General features: G+C 39.9%; 1 protein-coding gene across 2 annotated transcripts in view; it reads right to left on the bottom strand.

Moving 5' to 3' along the window:
• The window catches only part of dph6 (diphthamine biosynthesis 6), a 77795-nt gene that overhangs the window by 21309 nt on the left and 38905 nt on the right, over nucleotides 1-17581 (bottom strand). For both annotated transcript variants that reach the window (XR_477963.2, XM_007576212.2), the window contains exons 6-12: nucleotides 16786-16847; nucleotides 15632-15726; nucleotides 15456-15549; nucleotides 13459-13609; nucleotides 12983-13108; nucleotides 11487-11616; nucleotides 11237-11411 (exon numbers count right to left, since the gene is read on the bottom strand). Coding sequence is in view for 1 of the 2 variants with exons in the window: in XM_007576212.2 (XP_007576274.1) it covers nucleotides 11237-11411; nucleotides 11487-11616; nucleotides 12983-13108; nucleotides 13459-13609; nucleotides 15456-15549; nucleotides 15632-15726; nucleotides 16786-16847 (833 nt within the window). In the remaining variant the exon portion in view is untranslated. The remainder of the gene's footprint in view (nucleotides 1-11236; nucleotides 11412-11486; nucleotides 11617-12982; nucleotides 13109-13458; nucleotides 13610-15455; nucleotides 15550-15631; nucleotides 15727-16785; nucleotides 16848-17581) is intronic.

The raw sequence follows: 17581 nt of genomic DNA, 5'->3' as shown, positions 1-17581 counted from the left end.
TATATATATATATATATATATATAGCTATTCATCTAATAAATTAATTTGTTCAGGCCTGCATCTAAAATAAATTAAGACATAGACAAACACACTCTCTAAACTTGTCCCAGTGTCCCTTTCTCACACCATTTTTGTGGACAAAGTGTTTAGTCCAAAACTCACAAGGAAAAGATTAACAGCCTAAAAACATGATCAATAATGCAATTACAACAATACAGTAAATACAGTGTCGGTAGAGACATGCATTTCATTTTCTGATCAACAGATGGCAGTATGACTACATTAAAAAGCCTGACAGAATACAGCATAACATAGGAGAGGCTGACCAGAGAACATCGACAATCCCTTTGGATTCACTTCCATTTTTTTTTTGTTTGATTTTTTTGTCTTTTGAGGGAAAATCCTAAACTACATAAATATATAACATCCTAAAAAGAAATGAGACATTATAAAGTACGCTGAAAACCATATAAAAAATGTAATGACTAATAATACCTTGGTGAATCTGGTAAAATATACACACAGGATATGTATTTTTCTTTTTTTTTTCTTTGTAAATCCATATGGAAAAGAAACACTGGCAGGGGTGATAATTAAAAAACATATTTTTTTGTAAAAAAAAAAAAAAATAAGTAAAGAAAGATAAGACTTAAACAATAATTTATAAATTTAATTTGTATATTTTTCCTGTAATACATAATTTATAATATAATAAAATCTAACAATATTCCAACAACAGCAAAGTGATATAGTAGAGTCCCTATAATGCACTGAATCCCATATGAAAAATACAGCAAATATTAACATTTGCCTCAGTGCATCAGATTCAGCTCAATAAATTTTGACATGTAGTAAATATTGTCTAGTCCATATCGGGAGGATGAGCCCTTGCCCTTAACATCTCTACTGCATAACATTCCAGGCCACAATAAACTTCCTGTTTATTACAAATGTACAGCATGAATGATACATTTATGTTAAAAGTGAATGCGCTGGTATATTGGGAGGAAAAAAAATAGCAGGCAGCAAATCATTCATCTGCAGCATTTTTTTTTTACCGCAGCAAGGCATGCTTTGATGACAACAGCATTTGAAACGTGAATAGCCCAAGTTAAAATTTAATACTCTGACGAACTGCTTCACATGAAATTCATTGTGAAGCGAGAGGCTCAGTGAAACATCAACACTTACGTTCTCCTGAATCATCTGTAGTCGAGATAAAATAACATATATATATATATATATAAATTTCTGAAGGTGGCAATTTGATACTGTAATTTTTGGTAGTAATATGTTGGAGCAAAATGCCAGTAGATGGTTAAAATTTATAATTTGTCGAAGTGCTGTTACAGTAATTACAGGAGTTATCCATAACAGCGCTTGAGACTGAGAAAAAGACACTGAATGCACCAGCAACAGGAAACATTCTTTAGTTTAAAGTAATGATTGTATGCAGCTCTAGTTTTTTTTCTCATAACCATTCACCAAGTTTTATTTTTGATTAAAAATCAACAGTACATTAATAAACTACTAAAAATAAAAAACATTTGGCATCTGCTTTTAGTTCAAGCTATGTTTTTTCAAGACAATAAAAATAAAACATTTCCATTGCTACCACAGATTAAAGTCTATATGTCTGCAAAATTATTTGTGTAGGGGTTGATATATTGTTTCGTCTCTATGTGGCAAACATGTTGAAAGCTCTTGCAGATCGTCTTCATTTGTTTGTTACTGCGTATGTGCGTGTGTGTGTGCATGTGTATGTGTGTAGGCAGGCCCTGTCAGCTATGCCCTCTCGTCACTGCAGGGGGAAGAAACACACCCGGGCAGCTCTGAATATAGTGGCTAGTTACCATAGTAATGGGATGGTCATACATCTCTCCATTCTGAGACATTGATGGGAGTGGACAGGACACGCTGCTATGCTTTTTATCTATGCATCTGGTATTCGGTTATTACATTGTACAAATAAAAAAATAATAATAAAAAAAAAATGCAGAGCCATCCCACCGCTCCTTTTACTGGATCCGAATCACAGGGTTGAAATGGGAAGTAAATAGTTGGGTAAGGGGTAATAATTCACAAACGGGACTACAAATAATTGATGTGTTTTGACTGAGTGTTTGCGATTGCAATTGTAGTAGCGTGAGTGTCTTGGCAGATGTCTGCGGTGGTGGGATCTTTACATGATGCTTTTCAGATGCCTTCTTGATGTCTCTGAACCATTGCCCCCCACCCCTCCCCTCCCCACAGCTCATCAGCAGTGACAAAGTGAGAAGCAAACAAGGATCTTCTCAAACACACACTCTCGCACACACCAATGCGACATGCGCTCTCCTCAGATTAAAAAGCAGTGTCGATCATTTATCAAATGTAATTATATTCAAACACTGTAATTGATTGCATTAATCAAAATATAATTGAATGTTTTGGTGCAATCTCTTCATGAATGAAGACAAGAACAACATAATCCCTTTTACACAAACTGTGGGTATTTAGGAGAAGGTGATTATCAAAGCATCATAATCTTAAATAAAAATGCCTACATACATATGTAGACTTGTCAGAAAAATGTAAAGACAAAATTGATTTGTTCGCTTTCATTTAAGATAGAAAATAAATAATTATTTCTACTTTTGCAAAACATAGCATATTTAATATTATGTCATTTCTAAAAGGTAATTCTTATCTTGATGTTCTGCTCTTAATAGGGTTACAAAATTAATCAATTAATTTCTCAATATGCTACTTTAATTGATGGATGGTGCTAATTTAGTTTTGAAACCACGACTATCCATGCTTTTTTTTTCTTTTCAGAATTATTCCTAAAAAAAAGAAAAATGTCTTTCTTGCAAGCAAGAGGAACATACCTTCATTCACCCAGCTGACAGGCAGCCCCCAGCAACAAGTCGGGGGTAAAAATATTCCCCAAACACCCAATTATGTCTACTTTTTAGTCAGCTGACTTGCAGTCCACAGTAACAGGTGAGGGAGGGGCAGAACTGGAAAAAAAATCTTGCGACCCTATCATTTTTTTATTATTATTATTTTTCTTTTTCCTTCCATAGTAAGTGCTATAACAGAACACATTTGTAAAATAATGATGAAATTTGTTAAATCGGGCGAACAAACAGATTGATTGATTGATTGATTGATTGATTGATTGATTGATTGATTGATTGATTGATTGATTGATTGATTGGCATCTTACTAAAATTAGCTTAAACTGTTGGAACAATCAAGTGGTTTTAAAATCTAAAATTATTAAGACCTTCAATAAATCCACACCGGTAATTGTTCCCGGGCACAATCCTTATGTAGGTGCCATCCAATTCCCACTTGCAAGAAGCCTACATGTCCACACATACACAGCGTGCATCTCGTTTGTTTTTGTCTGTACTCTACGTGCAAAAGAGAAAGAGGCACGATAGCTATCCTGTCCCAACTTCCGATGGTCTGTTGACATGAACCAAGGCAGTCAGGCACCAATAATACATGAAGAGCTGTTCAAAGACAATTAGGATCAGTTGTCAAGGCCAGACCCATTAATGAGTCGGAGTGTGGCAGGGGCCGAGGCGGAGGCACAGCACAGGCGAACGCCGCCGCCTGAGAGCCGATGCGCTCTGACAGATCCAGTCCTTCCCCTGTCCTCGCCTGGTACAAGCTGATACCAGCCTGCGCCCATGATGGAGCTGCAGCAGTGGCAGGATATTGTACCAAAAACAACAAGGCAAAAAAAAAAAGGAGGCAATGTTTTCTGAAAATGATGACTGCCAAGCCGGTTCAGCCTTCATTCCGTCACAGCAGGAGAGGAAAGAGAGATGCGGGCTGGGAGGCTCAGAGGATATTGGTTGGATAGCAGCAAAATAATTATCCTTGCTGCTGTCTACCACTTCACATAAAACTGCCCCCTCATCAGATTAAAAAGGTGGGGTGGTTTGACTTGTTTCATAGATGTCTCTGCATTTTGAGGCACGCTATCCCAAATCCAAGTTAAACTGATCCAGAACTGTTTCAAGGCAAAGACCACGTGTTTAAACAGATAAACATTTCTTAAGACGTACCAAAAGAGAGAGGGAAACATTTGTGACGGTACGTCGTATAAAGGTTTCAATTGCTCCAAATATTTACGTGTAAATTAATCTAAAAAACTTATGCTGTGCCTGTTTTTGTTTGGAGTGATGTGACTGCATGGATTACGCTAGGGTGTGACAACATCTCGTGATATTAAAATGTCACGATAATTCTTGTTAACGCCCGTCTCACAAAGTACAATCCAGCTGATGTCAGCAGGTGATTTCTTCTGGAGAAATAAGTCTCAGGCAAACATTTCTATTATCAGCCCCGGACGTGAAGGTGAGAGATTTAAGTCAGACACCCGGTTGTATATTTCTTTCAGACTCTTATTTTGAAGTATCTGTTGTGCTGACAGAGTCCAATAATAAAAACTTTTTGTTGGGTTGGCTGCCCACATTTAGTTGCTTTAGAATTAAAGAAGCCTTAAAAATGTTTAAGCTATTTACCTTGCAGCAATTGTGGTACCCAGAAAAAAAAAAAAAAAAGTAAGATAGTGACAAAGACCACACAGCCGCTAGCTGCTTACGATCCTACGGTATCTGCTTTGAGCCTCCTAATGACACTAACCTAAAGAACTGGTTCTCAGTTTTTTTAATCAGTCTAGGATGCTTTGATTATATTTAGTTCAAAATGTAAGACACTTAAAGGGAAAAAACACACTGGCCTCTAATGCATCATATGAAGCTCTTTACTTCCTAGCTGGATTATGAGAAAATGTATTGCTTCTAAAGGAATAACAAACTGGGCACAGCACCATGAAGAATCGGCCACCAAATGGAAGCAAAGCTAGTGGGTTGCTTAAAAAGAAATTAATATTGCTTGTGGCATGTGTTGCCCTTTAAACTGATCAAATCTAAACCAGATAATTCTACAGAGAATAGCTATTGTTAAAAACACAACTTGAGATGTTGGAAAACTATTTGTTTTGTGAAAATAAAAACACATTTTTCCAATAGGTACACAATTTTAACAGTAAAAAAAAACAAAACAACATACAGCTTGTCACACATGGGTGTGTGTCCGACTGTCTCTGAAACATTTTGCCAGAGGCCTTGAAGCAGACTCAAGTCTGTGCTCGGGTCTAACTGGTTTGATCAAACTGTTTCCTATTTGTCTAATTCAAGTAAAGACAGCTGACCCTGTTGTTTGGGAACAAACTTACAGAGATACTACAGAGGTGATGCGCAGCGAAAGAAACAAAATCAATGCTCGCTGTGGAAAAGCTTTGAGGTGAAGCCTGACTGTCAGTCAAAACTTCTCCGGGCTCTCCCCAGACGGAGCAGCGCACAATTCAGGCACTCAGGAATGAAACAACGAGCCTATTCTGCTTATGTTTCCAATGAAGAGAAAAGGGGGAAAAACAAATTTGGGTTACTTCCTCTGCTGCGAATTGGAGCAAGTGACTACACGTGCTAAAGAACACCGCAGCTTTGAGTAGCCTTCAATCTCCCAACTTCTCAAACCGCTGAGCCTTCAAGACCTCATTTTTCATCAGCTCAATTACTCGACAACTGTTCTCCTCCTCTGCCCACCCCTTCTTCCCCTGGCGTATCTCCCCTCCTCCTCAGTTGGAAGTGATCATTTGTTCTTTTATTAAACCTGATAACATCCCCTTGCATTGTCTGAGCGTGCTTGCCGGAGAGCCGCCCCTACTGTTTTTTAGCCTCCAGCATTTCGTATTATTGGTGCATTATTTCACGCATGCCCTCCTCTTTTATCAAGCGCATTTGAAGTAATGTTAATAGACTAGAAAATTGAGACATTTATAAAGTATGGGTCGGGTTTATGAAAAAAAAAAATCCATAAAATATGACAAGGGAGAGGTGAGATAAAAGCAAGGTTTTAATAGATTATGGCAAACAGGGGAGAGGCATCAGATGCTGACAGGCACCTCCTCTGAGATGCCTCATACTTTATTGGATTAATTTTGTTGTATTAGAAATGAAGTTAAACGTCCTAATTAATCTGTTCGTGCTGCATGAATACCTCCCTGAACGCAGATGCATGCACACGCAGTTTTTTAGCTAATTACTCTTCTGTGATAATTGAAGTAGATGTAGACTTTAGATGTGGGTTAAGGAAGTTTGGGGAGAAGGGGACAAGGTGTGTGTGTGTGCGTGCGTGCGTGCGTGCGTGTGTGTGTGTGTGTGCGTGTTTGATGAGCTGGTGGTAGAAAAAGTGTTGCTGTTTTATGCAAGCTAGCTGTTTTTCAGCAGAACATTCAAACCATCAATCTAAAGTAATACATTAAACTTCTGCTATTCATTGTTGTTCTTTTGTGCAAACAATTAAACTTGAAAATGCTGAATTGTTGTAAGTACTGACTCACTAAATTTAGGTGCTACTTTGGCTGGTACATTTCGTCCCTTAAGATTACAGGCACAGATACATTTTATTCGTTGAACCCCTTGTAAAGATGTATAACATGCTTTAAAATATATTGCAGTATCTGACATTTGCATTTTAGAGAATTTAATTTGAGAAAATTTCCTTAGTGGAAGTTAATTGCCTTAAGAAAATATGTGATGCTTCAATTAGGGAAACTCATAGGGTTAATAAAGTGCGACTATTTTTTTTGCAAATAGAACAGCACTTTGTTTTCTCATGTAGAATTTCACAAGGTTGAAACATAAAGAAAAGCATCTGTGACCAGCATTTTTTTTTGTAAAACTTCTGGGTATTTACAGGTTCCCAAAACCTTTGGAGGATAAACAGACCCAGAGCATCACAGATCTTTCACCGTACTTAACAGGCAGCACATGGGACTTTTCACATTTTCATCTCAGAGAGAAAAATGGACACAGGTGTAAAAACAACAAAGTCTCTAAAGCTCACTGTTAGAGAATTGCAGCAAAGACTGGCAAAAAAAAAAAAAAAATCACAATAACCATTATCTACATGCCAACCATTTCTTTGGAAATGATGCCAATAAAAAGCCTTTTCTGACCAAATCAGTCAAACATAAACATGTGGGAAAAGTCCCTTATGTTCACCGTTAGGTATGATGAAGAATCTTCATGCCATGGGTCTGTTTCTCTTCCAAAACAACCCAACTCATGGTTCAAGTTAGAGTTCCAGCAGAGTTTGGAAAAAGTCGCAAAATTATGTTAGTGACACTTCCAAAACACTGGTGGGCATGTAGACAGCATCTGATGGTTGCTATGGAGAATTGGTAACCCCAATGTGCTTTGTTACAATTTACAGACAGGTTTTCCTCACTTCCTTACTATGCAGGCTTATACGACAGACATGGGTTTTCATGCAGTCTTGTCGCTGGAGGCTAAAAAAAAAAGAGGCCTCTGTGTCATGTCATAATTAAACTCCAGGGACAAAAAAAGTCCTGGATTACTAATTACAAGTTATTGGACAATCTGCCCGACTCAAAAAATTAAAGTATAAATTAAAATATTGCACTTATTTTGAAGGATAATGTTAGGGATATTAATACTTGTATGTTGCACTCAAATTAAAGGTTGGATTTTTAGCATTTTTCAGTGTGACATTATGCTACGTAAAATGTTTATTTATTTTAAGGATCATTAGGCCTCTTTCCCATTTAATTTGTCCCCGTCTTTATGTAAATAACCCTTGGGCTTTAACCAGGACAGAAACCTCCACACATCATTCCTTTTCAAGCATGCTCTCCTCTCCATAACGGCTGGCCCACCATCACTCAGGTTGACCTCTCAACTTCCACAAGGCCACAGACAAAGTTTAATTAATTTGTGTTCGGATATTTAGACTGCTATGAGAAGACTATTCAAATCCCACCACCTCCCTCAACGCGCCCCTCCCTTTGACGTTAACAGGCAGCGTCAGATCCACATAACTGCTGATGCCTCGCGGTCCATTTTGACAATTTTCAAAACCCAATGCAAATCCCATCAGCGGCTTGCTCAAGACAATATCCCACAGTATTGACTGTCACTCACAATTAGGAGACCCCGGCAAAAGCATCGGCAGGCACCATAGCAACCTGAGGCAGCTCCCTAAACGCACCCCGCAGAATGTGATCAGTGAGTATAATTTCCCAGCAAATATCCCAAGGGTGAGCCACTTGCCTTAACAGGAAAGAGGAGATGTTTAACAACCATTCAACTGATAGTCCTTCTATTCAGTCCTGTCTGGGCTATTGTGTTCACCTCTGTAAATGTGCCTCCAAAGGGAATGTGACCAAATAGGCAGAATCAATTTAAATAGACATGGAGGGAGGTGTGCAGCTTGAGATTCTTGTTGTCAACTCTGTGATAAAACCAATTTAATTAATCTGCCTACTTATAGGAGCAATCATTCCTAATTACTCTAAATTTAAATTAAAAAGCAGAGTACTGGTGGCAAAACAAAAAACAAAAAACAAAAGCTGGCTTCAGTCACAAACATTAAATCTAACACAAAACTTTCCTTTGAAAGAATCCCACAATATGGATTGTGTCAAGATGACTTTAAATATAAATAATTTAAAGTATTAAATAATTGTTAAGGATCTGGCAAGCGATTGTCACTATGTCTTCATGCAGGAAGAGTGAAAGTTGCAAGTCAATGATGATGCTAAGTTCCCATGTATAAAAAGTTTTTAAACTATTTTGAATGATTAATTACTGTACTGCTTGATAACTAGCTTGAAAACATTTAACATTCTCAGAACTTTTTATGACTAATATATTAATTTTAAAAAGATACTTAGATAACATAAATTATTGCTAAAACAAAACAATTTATGCCAAGAACTTCAGTAACCTCACACTCACAAATAATTTGATATAATTACACTGGGATGCACAAAAACAACTGTCAGTCATGTGAAGAACAATATGACAGAGTGAAAATCAAATCATAAATTAAATTACAGTTTTTATCTTTGCCGCTTGCGGCTTTAAAGTAAACTGATGGGCTCCAATATATCAGTGCCCAATACACCAAGAGACCCCCCCCCAGCTCTGACATTAAAAAGGTTAACTAATTCCCTAAATCAAGTCAGATCCGAATCTGTCATACTGCCAGACCAAGTCGACGTTGAGTCAGCTTGCCATTTCCGAGAGCTGACGCTGAGAGACATGACAAGCCAAGCAGACAGACGAACGGATGGATGGGGTTTGAAGGTCCAGCATCCATCACATGCCAATCCGATATGCACTTCCTCTATCCCTCCACCAGCGGCGGTCCTCCGTGGTTAGACTCTGCAGGGCCATTTTCTGTCACTAGCCATGTGCTCGCTCTCAGATCATTAGAAGCAGAGGAACAAACTGGTCCCAATATAGCAGGACAATAAACATAGTGCTTAAAGCCCTACTTAGCTGAATCAACTGGTTACCCCCCCTCATCCCCCGACTGGTAAACAATAAAGTAAACAATTACCCAGAACTTGCCAAGCTAAGGAATCTGGAGCTCAATTTGTTCCTCCATTAAGGTTTCACTCATCTCCACATAACGCACTACGAAGACGTGCTTAAGATTACAGATTCATTTTTGAGTACAGTTGAAACCTTTACATCCTAAATATGTGGACTGGAGGCACTTTCTGTTTCATGTGGCCACAGGTTTTTCTGTCCCTGTGCTCCTCTGAGCAACGAGGAACATTGTCGTTAAGATCGAGACAATCACAGCAGAGCCGTGATGAGACAGTGGGGGTGGGTGAGCTGCGTGCTTGCTCACAGCAAGAGGCTAATTGTATCAATATGTAAAACTCTCTGCTGCACTGAAGAGTTGTTAATACATTTTTGATCAAATTAAGCCATTGTTGCGTAAAGGGGAGTAGACACATTGAGAGACCATGCAGGGGTTGTGTGAAGAGCCACGCAGAGCTCTGAGTAAGCACTCCTCTTTGTAGTTTGCTCAAATTATAGCGAATATAATTATAATTAAATGAGCGAGAGATTAAACTTTTTTTTTTCTCGTGGCAAAAGTACTTGCACGCAGCTGACTTCAATTTTATGTCTCGATGAGGCTTCATTGAAGATTTCAAGCACTGCTGGCATGCTAAAAACAAACCAAACTCTTTAGGTTAGATCTCAGGAATCCAAACTCGGCTTCAGCAACAGACCGCTGAGATACGCCCGTCAGGACCCGAGCGAATGGCTAATCCACACATGTTCTCACTCACAGATGGATTTGGTTGAAGGATCAAGGACGTGTGGAGGAGATGGACACTATCCTTGTTGACAGTACCTTGACAAGTGTAATCCTATATAATACACACTGGGTAAACACAACACCAAGCCAACCATGCAACCGCGGCCCACACTTCCTCTGCTTGGCCTTTGAATTTCACATTCTTTAAAGGTTTGAAACAATATGAGAGACAAAGACATGCTGCTTTATAAACAAGTGCAAAGGGTAGGTGCACATTAGCCATTTTAGAAAGGACACATGGTAAAAGATAAAGACAAAACTACTCAAGTAAAAAATCCATCACACAATAAGTGAAATGCGGGGTGGTGTGTGGCATAGAGGTAGAGCTTGGAATACTTGTGTGAATGAGACCGTCGCTGCATTTCTTTTCCATTTCTCTCCTCGCTCATTTCCTGAGGATTCCAATAAAGGCAACTAGCATTAAAAAATAAAAATAAAAATCTGAAAATTATCCGATCTTCAGCATCGCTATCCCCAAATAAAGTCTTTTTTTTTGTTTCCCAAACAGCAGATGGTAACCTGAGCACTACCAGGTTGCACTTCCCAGAACATTCTTTGGTAGGAAAGTTTTTACTGAGGGAAGAAGATATGAAGCGAGCTGTTTTCAGTATCAGTGAGGGTTTAAAATATGAATAGAGGAAGAATAAAAAGGCAGGAAAAAAGTTTTCAATAGGAAACAGTTTCTATAAATGATGCGTGTGAGTCTGTCATTTCCTACATCAGCGTTCCACGTTGGTAGGTGCAGATCTCTCTCTTTTTTTTATTTTGCACTTTTTCATATGCGAGAAGGAGCCGCAGGTCCTCAATTTTAATGTTGTCTTTGTCAGAAAAAAATCTCAATCAAGCTAAATCACTATGAAAATTATTTTCTATCTAAATATGGCAGGACTATGAATTATTTTCCACTGTGCATCAAAACTGTGAATCAACCATAAAAACGTTATCCTAAACTCTTCTTTCTTGTTACCCTCAAAAGTATTCTGTCACCACTGCACCCTTGTATCCTCAGTGGAGGTCCCTGAACCTCACCTTGAAGGCCTGGCTGTACGGCCCGATGTTAGCGGGGGCCCAGTGGGAGAGGCTCTGGACGTGAAGGGCTTCTCTGTGGCGGAAACAACCTTCCTCCAGGGGTTCGGTCCAGTCATGGAGGAGACAGTCCATCTGCAGCAGCTGTCCGGCAGGCAGAGGCGCCTGGACACAAACCCTACATAACAAAACAAAAGCAATATGACAAAATTGAAGAATGTAAACATATAAAGCAAGAAAGGGAAGCTTTTACCTGGCTGGGGGATTTATGTTGAAGTATTTCCTGTAAACTGCATTGAGAGAAACAAAATCCTCCATGTTCCTCACATAGAGATGAACCAAGACGATGTCCTTCATTTTCCAAGCCTTGTTTTGCAACTCATCTGATAAAATGCATAATATTTTTAGACATTACCAACAGCACAGTACAAAGTCAGAAAATCTTGCCTGGACTGAACAAACCAAATCTATAAACATATGGCAAAATCTCTAAAGTCTTGTACTTAGCTTTAATGCTCGGTCTCAACATAATTTCTTTTGTAAAACATTCTTTGTTTTACCTCCTGCTCTTATTTTAATACATTTCTGAGTCACACATGCTCAAACTAAAGTACTGGCTTTAAGTATAAAGCAGCAGTACTGGTGGCCCCCTCCACTGAAAGCAATCCGGTGTGCATATTGGAGGCTTTGGATACAAATACAAGCTCCTTGGCTCAAAGCAAGGCCTCCCTCTCTCCCAACAATCATCTGAAAGAGCTTCAAGTTTGTTTTTCCTTTGCCAACACTAGCATCTCACACTACTTTGCCCCCATACAAAGAAGCTGTTCATTAAATATTAACTTGTTTAATATTGTCTCTGTGAAGGGGCTGATCAGCCAAGCACCACCATAAACATTAAATATGCTTTTCATCTTTTGCTCTTCCATCTCCATCAAAAAAAAAAAAAAGAAAGAAAGAAAAAAATAGAGATGCAGCGGGGGAAAAAGTGTGCACTATAAAAACTTCTGCAGGGCAAAAATGGTTGCACTGTGTGTCTGAAAAACAGTTGGTTCTGTGTTGGATTAAAACGCTTGTCCTTGTACAGCGGCCAGCTACATCTCCCATTCATCTGACTGACAGAATCTGTGACACACTGAGTTTGTCTGAGGAGTTAAGAAGTGCTGCTGAGTCAAGATGAAGTTTTAAAGGTCTGCTGTTTATCTTGTTTTGTGTCCAGTTAACACAACACAAGCACACCTTTATTTAGAGCTCACCAGAACAGTAACGTTTTTTTTTGTTGTTTTTTTTAGATATCAAAATCTGAATTTTTAGTACATTAAGTAAATATTGGTCTGGGATTTCAAGTGATAGACCAATACTAATCAGTCCAAAATTGGAAAGCAGGAATAAAAAAAGTTGGTTGTTTTGAAAAATATGCAGTGTATTTCTATTAAGCCTGCCTGACTGAATGTTTTGTAGAACGACTTTTTGCTACAATTACAGTGGGAATGACAGGTGGAGCAGTACGTCAGATGTGCACAGCATACATTTTTGTCCATTCTTATTCACAAAATAGTTCAAGACTCATCAGATCCGACAGTGAGCTTCTGCGAACCTCAATTTTCAACAAATGACGTTAAATCGCACAGATGTGGCAAATGGCTATGTTGGATTTTATTTAGGGGCATCAGCAGACTGAGGTGTTTAATAAGTTCAAGGAGTGTGAAGGATTTTTTTTTTTTTTTTTGTTCTTGTCGACATTTCCTTTACCTTGAAGCATAGCTAAGGCTGCCAGTGTCTGGCCCTCAATCCCAAGATCTTGGCTCCAAAGTCCATTGATGCCTGAGATCCACTGATAGCCCCTTGAACACCTTTTGGAGCAGGATGGAGGCTTGTCTGGGGGAAGAGGCAGCAAAGAAGTTAGGATTCCCACCACTAAATAGGTTTTGGTTCATCATAATGTTTTGAAACACCTTTAAATATTTGTTCCTTCGTAAACAAGCCATAAATATTCATTTCATGTCATCAAAGAAATTAATTCAGATGCCGTCACAAATAAGCTACTCAAATGACAACTCTTGTCAAACCGCCATGCAAAAAGCTCCGGCATTATGATGCTGGTCACACACGACACCGATCCACAGCAACACACACCGCACAGAGATATCATTTGACACACCCAGACATAAATACACACTCATGCATGCATGTCTGCGTGCACACGTCTCACAACAAATGAATCTCACCGTGGCCCCAGTGACAACTAAGGTCACAGTTTGATGTAAATTTGTGCTGGTTGTCTTCAGCTTGATCAGCATATTCCACCTCCTCAGTCATCTTGTCAATGGCGCTCTGGCAAGGACAACTACCATGGGGCAAAGCTCTCGCCACCGCATCCTGCAAATAAAGCACCACGGGGGAATACATCAGGCCAAGTGCCCACCAAAGAGCGCGGAGCCGTTTGCGATGGCAGACAAAACGCCGTATAATTAACCAACCTCACCACGTACGCCGCCGAGCAGGCTGTGTGTGCACGTCAGTCTTACATGACAAGGACCCAGACGCGCATAACTTCAAGGTGAATGAATATGAAACAACTTGCTAACATATTCGTGGTTCAGGCGAACAGGGTGTGGTGTTTTCTGATACTGTAGATCCAATCATAATGGCTGTCAGTCAAGACTCAACACTAGATCAGTGAGACATGTTTTGGATTGCACCATATTTTTTTTTTTTTTCTTTTTGCAGCTGTTTGCTTATACTTTGCCTCCGCTCCCTGCGACTTCTTTAAATAACAAATCATTATCATTCTCTAAGGCATACATATTACCTGCCAAATCCTGCAAGGGTGCCACGCGTTTAAATACATATTTCATATTTCCTCGGCGCAACCCTCACGCCGCCTGATACTCGTTCACCCCCCCGCCCCCTTGTCTCCTGTCAGCCGCATTAGGCCATATGATAATCAAATTAATTATACTTCAGCCCCTCTCTCCTGGCCAGCATGAAAAATAGCTTGACTAGCATTAACTGAGGGCAAATGATGGTGGTCCATCCCCACCCCCTGAGCTTGGTGCAGTTTCCTCTAGTGCTGGTGTCACCGCAGATCTGTCACCCTGACGAGAAGAGCTTCAGAAAGCTGAACCAGGGCAGGTTCTCCCCTGGTTGTCTCTCCCCCACCCCACCGCCGCTGCTGCCCCTCTCGCTCTCCCTCCCCTTTCTTACTCTTGTAGGCTCTGGTTTTCCCTGCTCTTTCTCCAGCGACCTAGGGGGGGCTAGAGGGGCCGCAGGAGCATGCAGTGTCTATTTGCATGTTGGGGGTGGAAGTGGCTGCAAGGGGAGCAGGAAAAAAAATATATAGCTTAAGGGGGTGAGGCTGGAGGGTCGCAGGGGTTGCTGGATGGGGGTATGTTTTCTGTCTATAACAGTGCCCTCCCCCATCTAAAATAAAGACATACAGTACATATGTAAAAATGTCTGCATATAAATTCGAGGGGACATGTGTATGTCACAGTGTGCGTCTTCAAATCACATACTCGATCCTTCTGTGTGACAACAAAATACTCCAGTAAACACAGAAAATGCAAACTGAACCTCCAGTATGATTTTTAAATAAACACGGGAACTTCAAACAAAGAAAAAAAAAAAAAAACATAAATAATCTATCTTCACTGAATCTTTTCAAGAACAATTTAAGAAATGTTAGAATTTGCCGTCCACCCCTGCAGGGAGAGGGAAATGTGTCGTCCTCCTCGAGCATTTGAGGCCCAATTCAGCCTTCAATTTACCAAAAGCCAATTTCTTCTCCTACCCCACAACCCTTTGCTTGTGTCCGCTCAGCCAGCTACCTGAATGCAAAGCGCCTTAATGCGAGCAGACATGTTTATTAAGCTGGGCCTCGTTTCAGGCTGCGGCGAATATTGCAGACGTCAAACTAGGCCACGTGGGGCTGGAGGAGCAAGAGCGGGAGATGAAAGGAGAGACCAAGAGCTAGAATGTGTGGAAGTAGAGTTAGAAAGGCCTTCTGGAGGCTGATCTGGATCCTACCCTGCAGAGCTGTGTTTTTCCCCGCTCCTCGACAAAGTTACCAAGCACCGAAGGGTTGTGTTCTGGTATACCGTTTGGCCCTGAGAGCTGCTTGAACGTAATCAACCCCACAGAGTCAAACGTCTCCATGCAAAGCCATTGATACGGTATTGACTTTGTATGTGAATCAACTTCAATGAACAGAAATCAGACTCACGCTGTGTTTGTCCTCTGCGTGCATTTTGGTGAAGTGCAGGTAGCCAACTGGAGCAAAAGCATCGGCGGAGTGAATCACCGTCTCGGCTTCGTCTCTGCGCAAACAACCAGAAAACATCCAGACACCTGGAGGAGGAAAATCATTTTGTCGACTGAGCGTTGTGCTGGTTTACTCACATCACTATCTTCTTTTTGAAGAGCGGACAATTGAGTGTGAAGGTTTCATATTCACCTCCCTCACCACAAATATGGACTCCGTACTTGTGGGAGAGCTGCTCAAAGCAAAGCAAAATATTTTATTTTAGTAATACGCCACAGTATGGAAAACTTTCTGCAAAAGGATGCTAATCAGCTTGCAGATATTTTAGCATTTGTGCTGTCGAACATCAACATACAATAACGATTCAGTGATGACAACTTTACACGACAATATCCAAACCAATAGGAAAACAAAAGTTTATGTAACTTACAGTTCCAGCCAGAAATTTCTAAAACCTCAACATGGGCATGAATGTCATATTAATGTATTGATATTCTGATAGCAAGGATTGGGTGAGATTAAAATAGTTGTTTTTTTTTCTGGTCCACACAAAATTGAAATTACACAAATACAAACGTGTATCCCCATTTGAACAAATCTCCCTTAGCAAGTTGCACCTTTATCACGCTTTTGTAGCCTTCAACAAGCTTCTGGTATAATTTCCATTATAAATTGAACAACTGAATTGGTTTTATTAAATGGGTTATTTTTCTGCCTTGGACCTGACTTAAGCTTAATTCACAATTTTAGAATCAGTATAAAATCAAACCTTGTGGAAATTCCAATATAGTCAATGTGCAACCGTCTGTCAACATCAAGTGGAAGGATATTTATTAGGACGGTCAAGAGCAGCAAGGTCCAAATCTGTCATAAGCTGGAAGACACCAGTGTCACTGTCCACTTTGAAGAAAGCTTGACATCAACAGACTGAGAAGTTGCTGACTAAGAGCCATCTGTTCCTAATCACCATGTAAACGATTGAATTTGAAACTGTCCACAAGGCCAAACTAAATTCCTTTGGTAGATAAATGTTCAGGCAAGACAAAGCTTGAGCTGTTTGGCCACAATGGCAGGATGTTTGCTTGTTTTTAGAAATCATTGAAGATGAAAAGAGGAAAAGTTCCAATATCTCTCTAATACTCAAAATGTGTTCAAATTTAGGCTGCTGATAATGTATGTAAACTTCTGACTGGAACAGTACATGTGTATCTAATAAAAAAATGATGTGCACACTAAGATATCACAAAGTACTGAGGTCAGATTGTTGGAAAGGTATCTAAGAGTGTATGACCTGTTTCAAATAGGGCTGCATATCGGCCAGGGATTTTCCTAAGTGCTTCTCTGGATCCAGGCCTGGCATCCGCATGGAAAATGCAGGATAACATTAACAAAGCAATACAAACAGAGACCAATACACACACACACAAACACCATGCACACAGACAAACAGAGAGAGGGAGAGAGAGAGAAAAAAAAAGGTCTGATCAGAAACGGACTTAGTGATTGAAGATGACAGGCAGGGAGGTTTACGGGCAGTCTCACAAAAACACTCCTAAACCTGCACCCTGGATCTATTTGTTTGACTTTGCAAGTAGTGTACACAGATCTCTCTCTGTAAAGGCAACAATTTTCAATTGCAAGCCGCAAACTCCCCCAATGCACCCTCTCCTGCCCCCTGCACATGTAGTTCCCTTTGAGAATATAAACTCTGGAAAGAAATTGTGTTTATTTGCCTTTTTTCTCCCCTTCCCCTGAAATGGTGCATGGAAGTGACTCACAGGCATGGGAGAGAAAAGAAGAAGGGAAAAGAAAGAGGTGCCGGTCAGTTTTGCCTGCATACCGAGTGGTGGCATGCTCTGGCTCACTCCCCCACACTCCCCAGACAATAAGACAAAAGCGTTTAATTTACAATTTACAAAAACAAATGCGCTCTTCCTGTTTATAGCAATAAAAATCTGCTGCTTCGGATTCAGATTAACAGCCTGACTGGTTTAATTTAGGAATGAAAGGTAGAATAAATCAATCAACAATTCCCTAAACCCCTGGAGGGGTTTTGCTCCTTTGAGACGGTGAAGTCCTGATTTTGC

Source organism: Poecilia formosa, unplaced genomic scaffold (genome assembly GCF_000485575.1).
Source record: "Poecilia formosa unplaced genomic scaffold, Poecilia_formosa-5.1.2 Scaffold8, whole genome shotgun sequence".
NCBI lineage: Eukaryota > Metazoa > Chordata > Actinopteri > Cyprinodontiformes > Poeciliidae > Poecilia > Poecilia formosa.
Note: the sequence above shows the minus strand (reverse complement) of the source record. Positions and strands in the feature narration are given on the sequence as shown.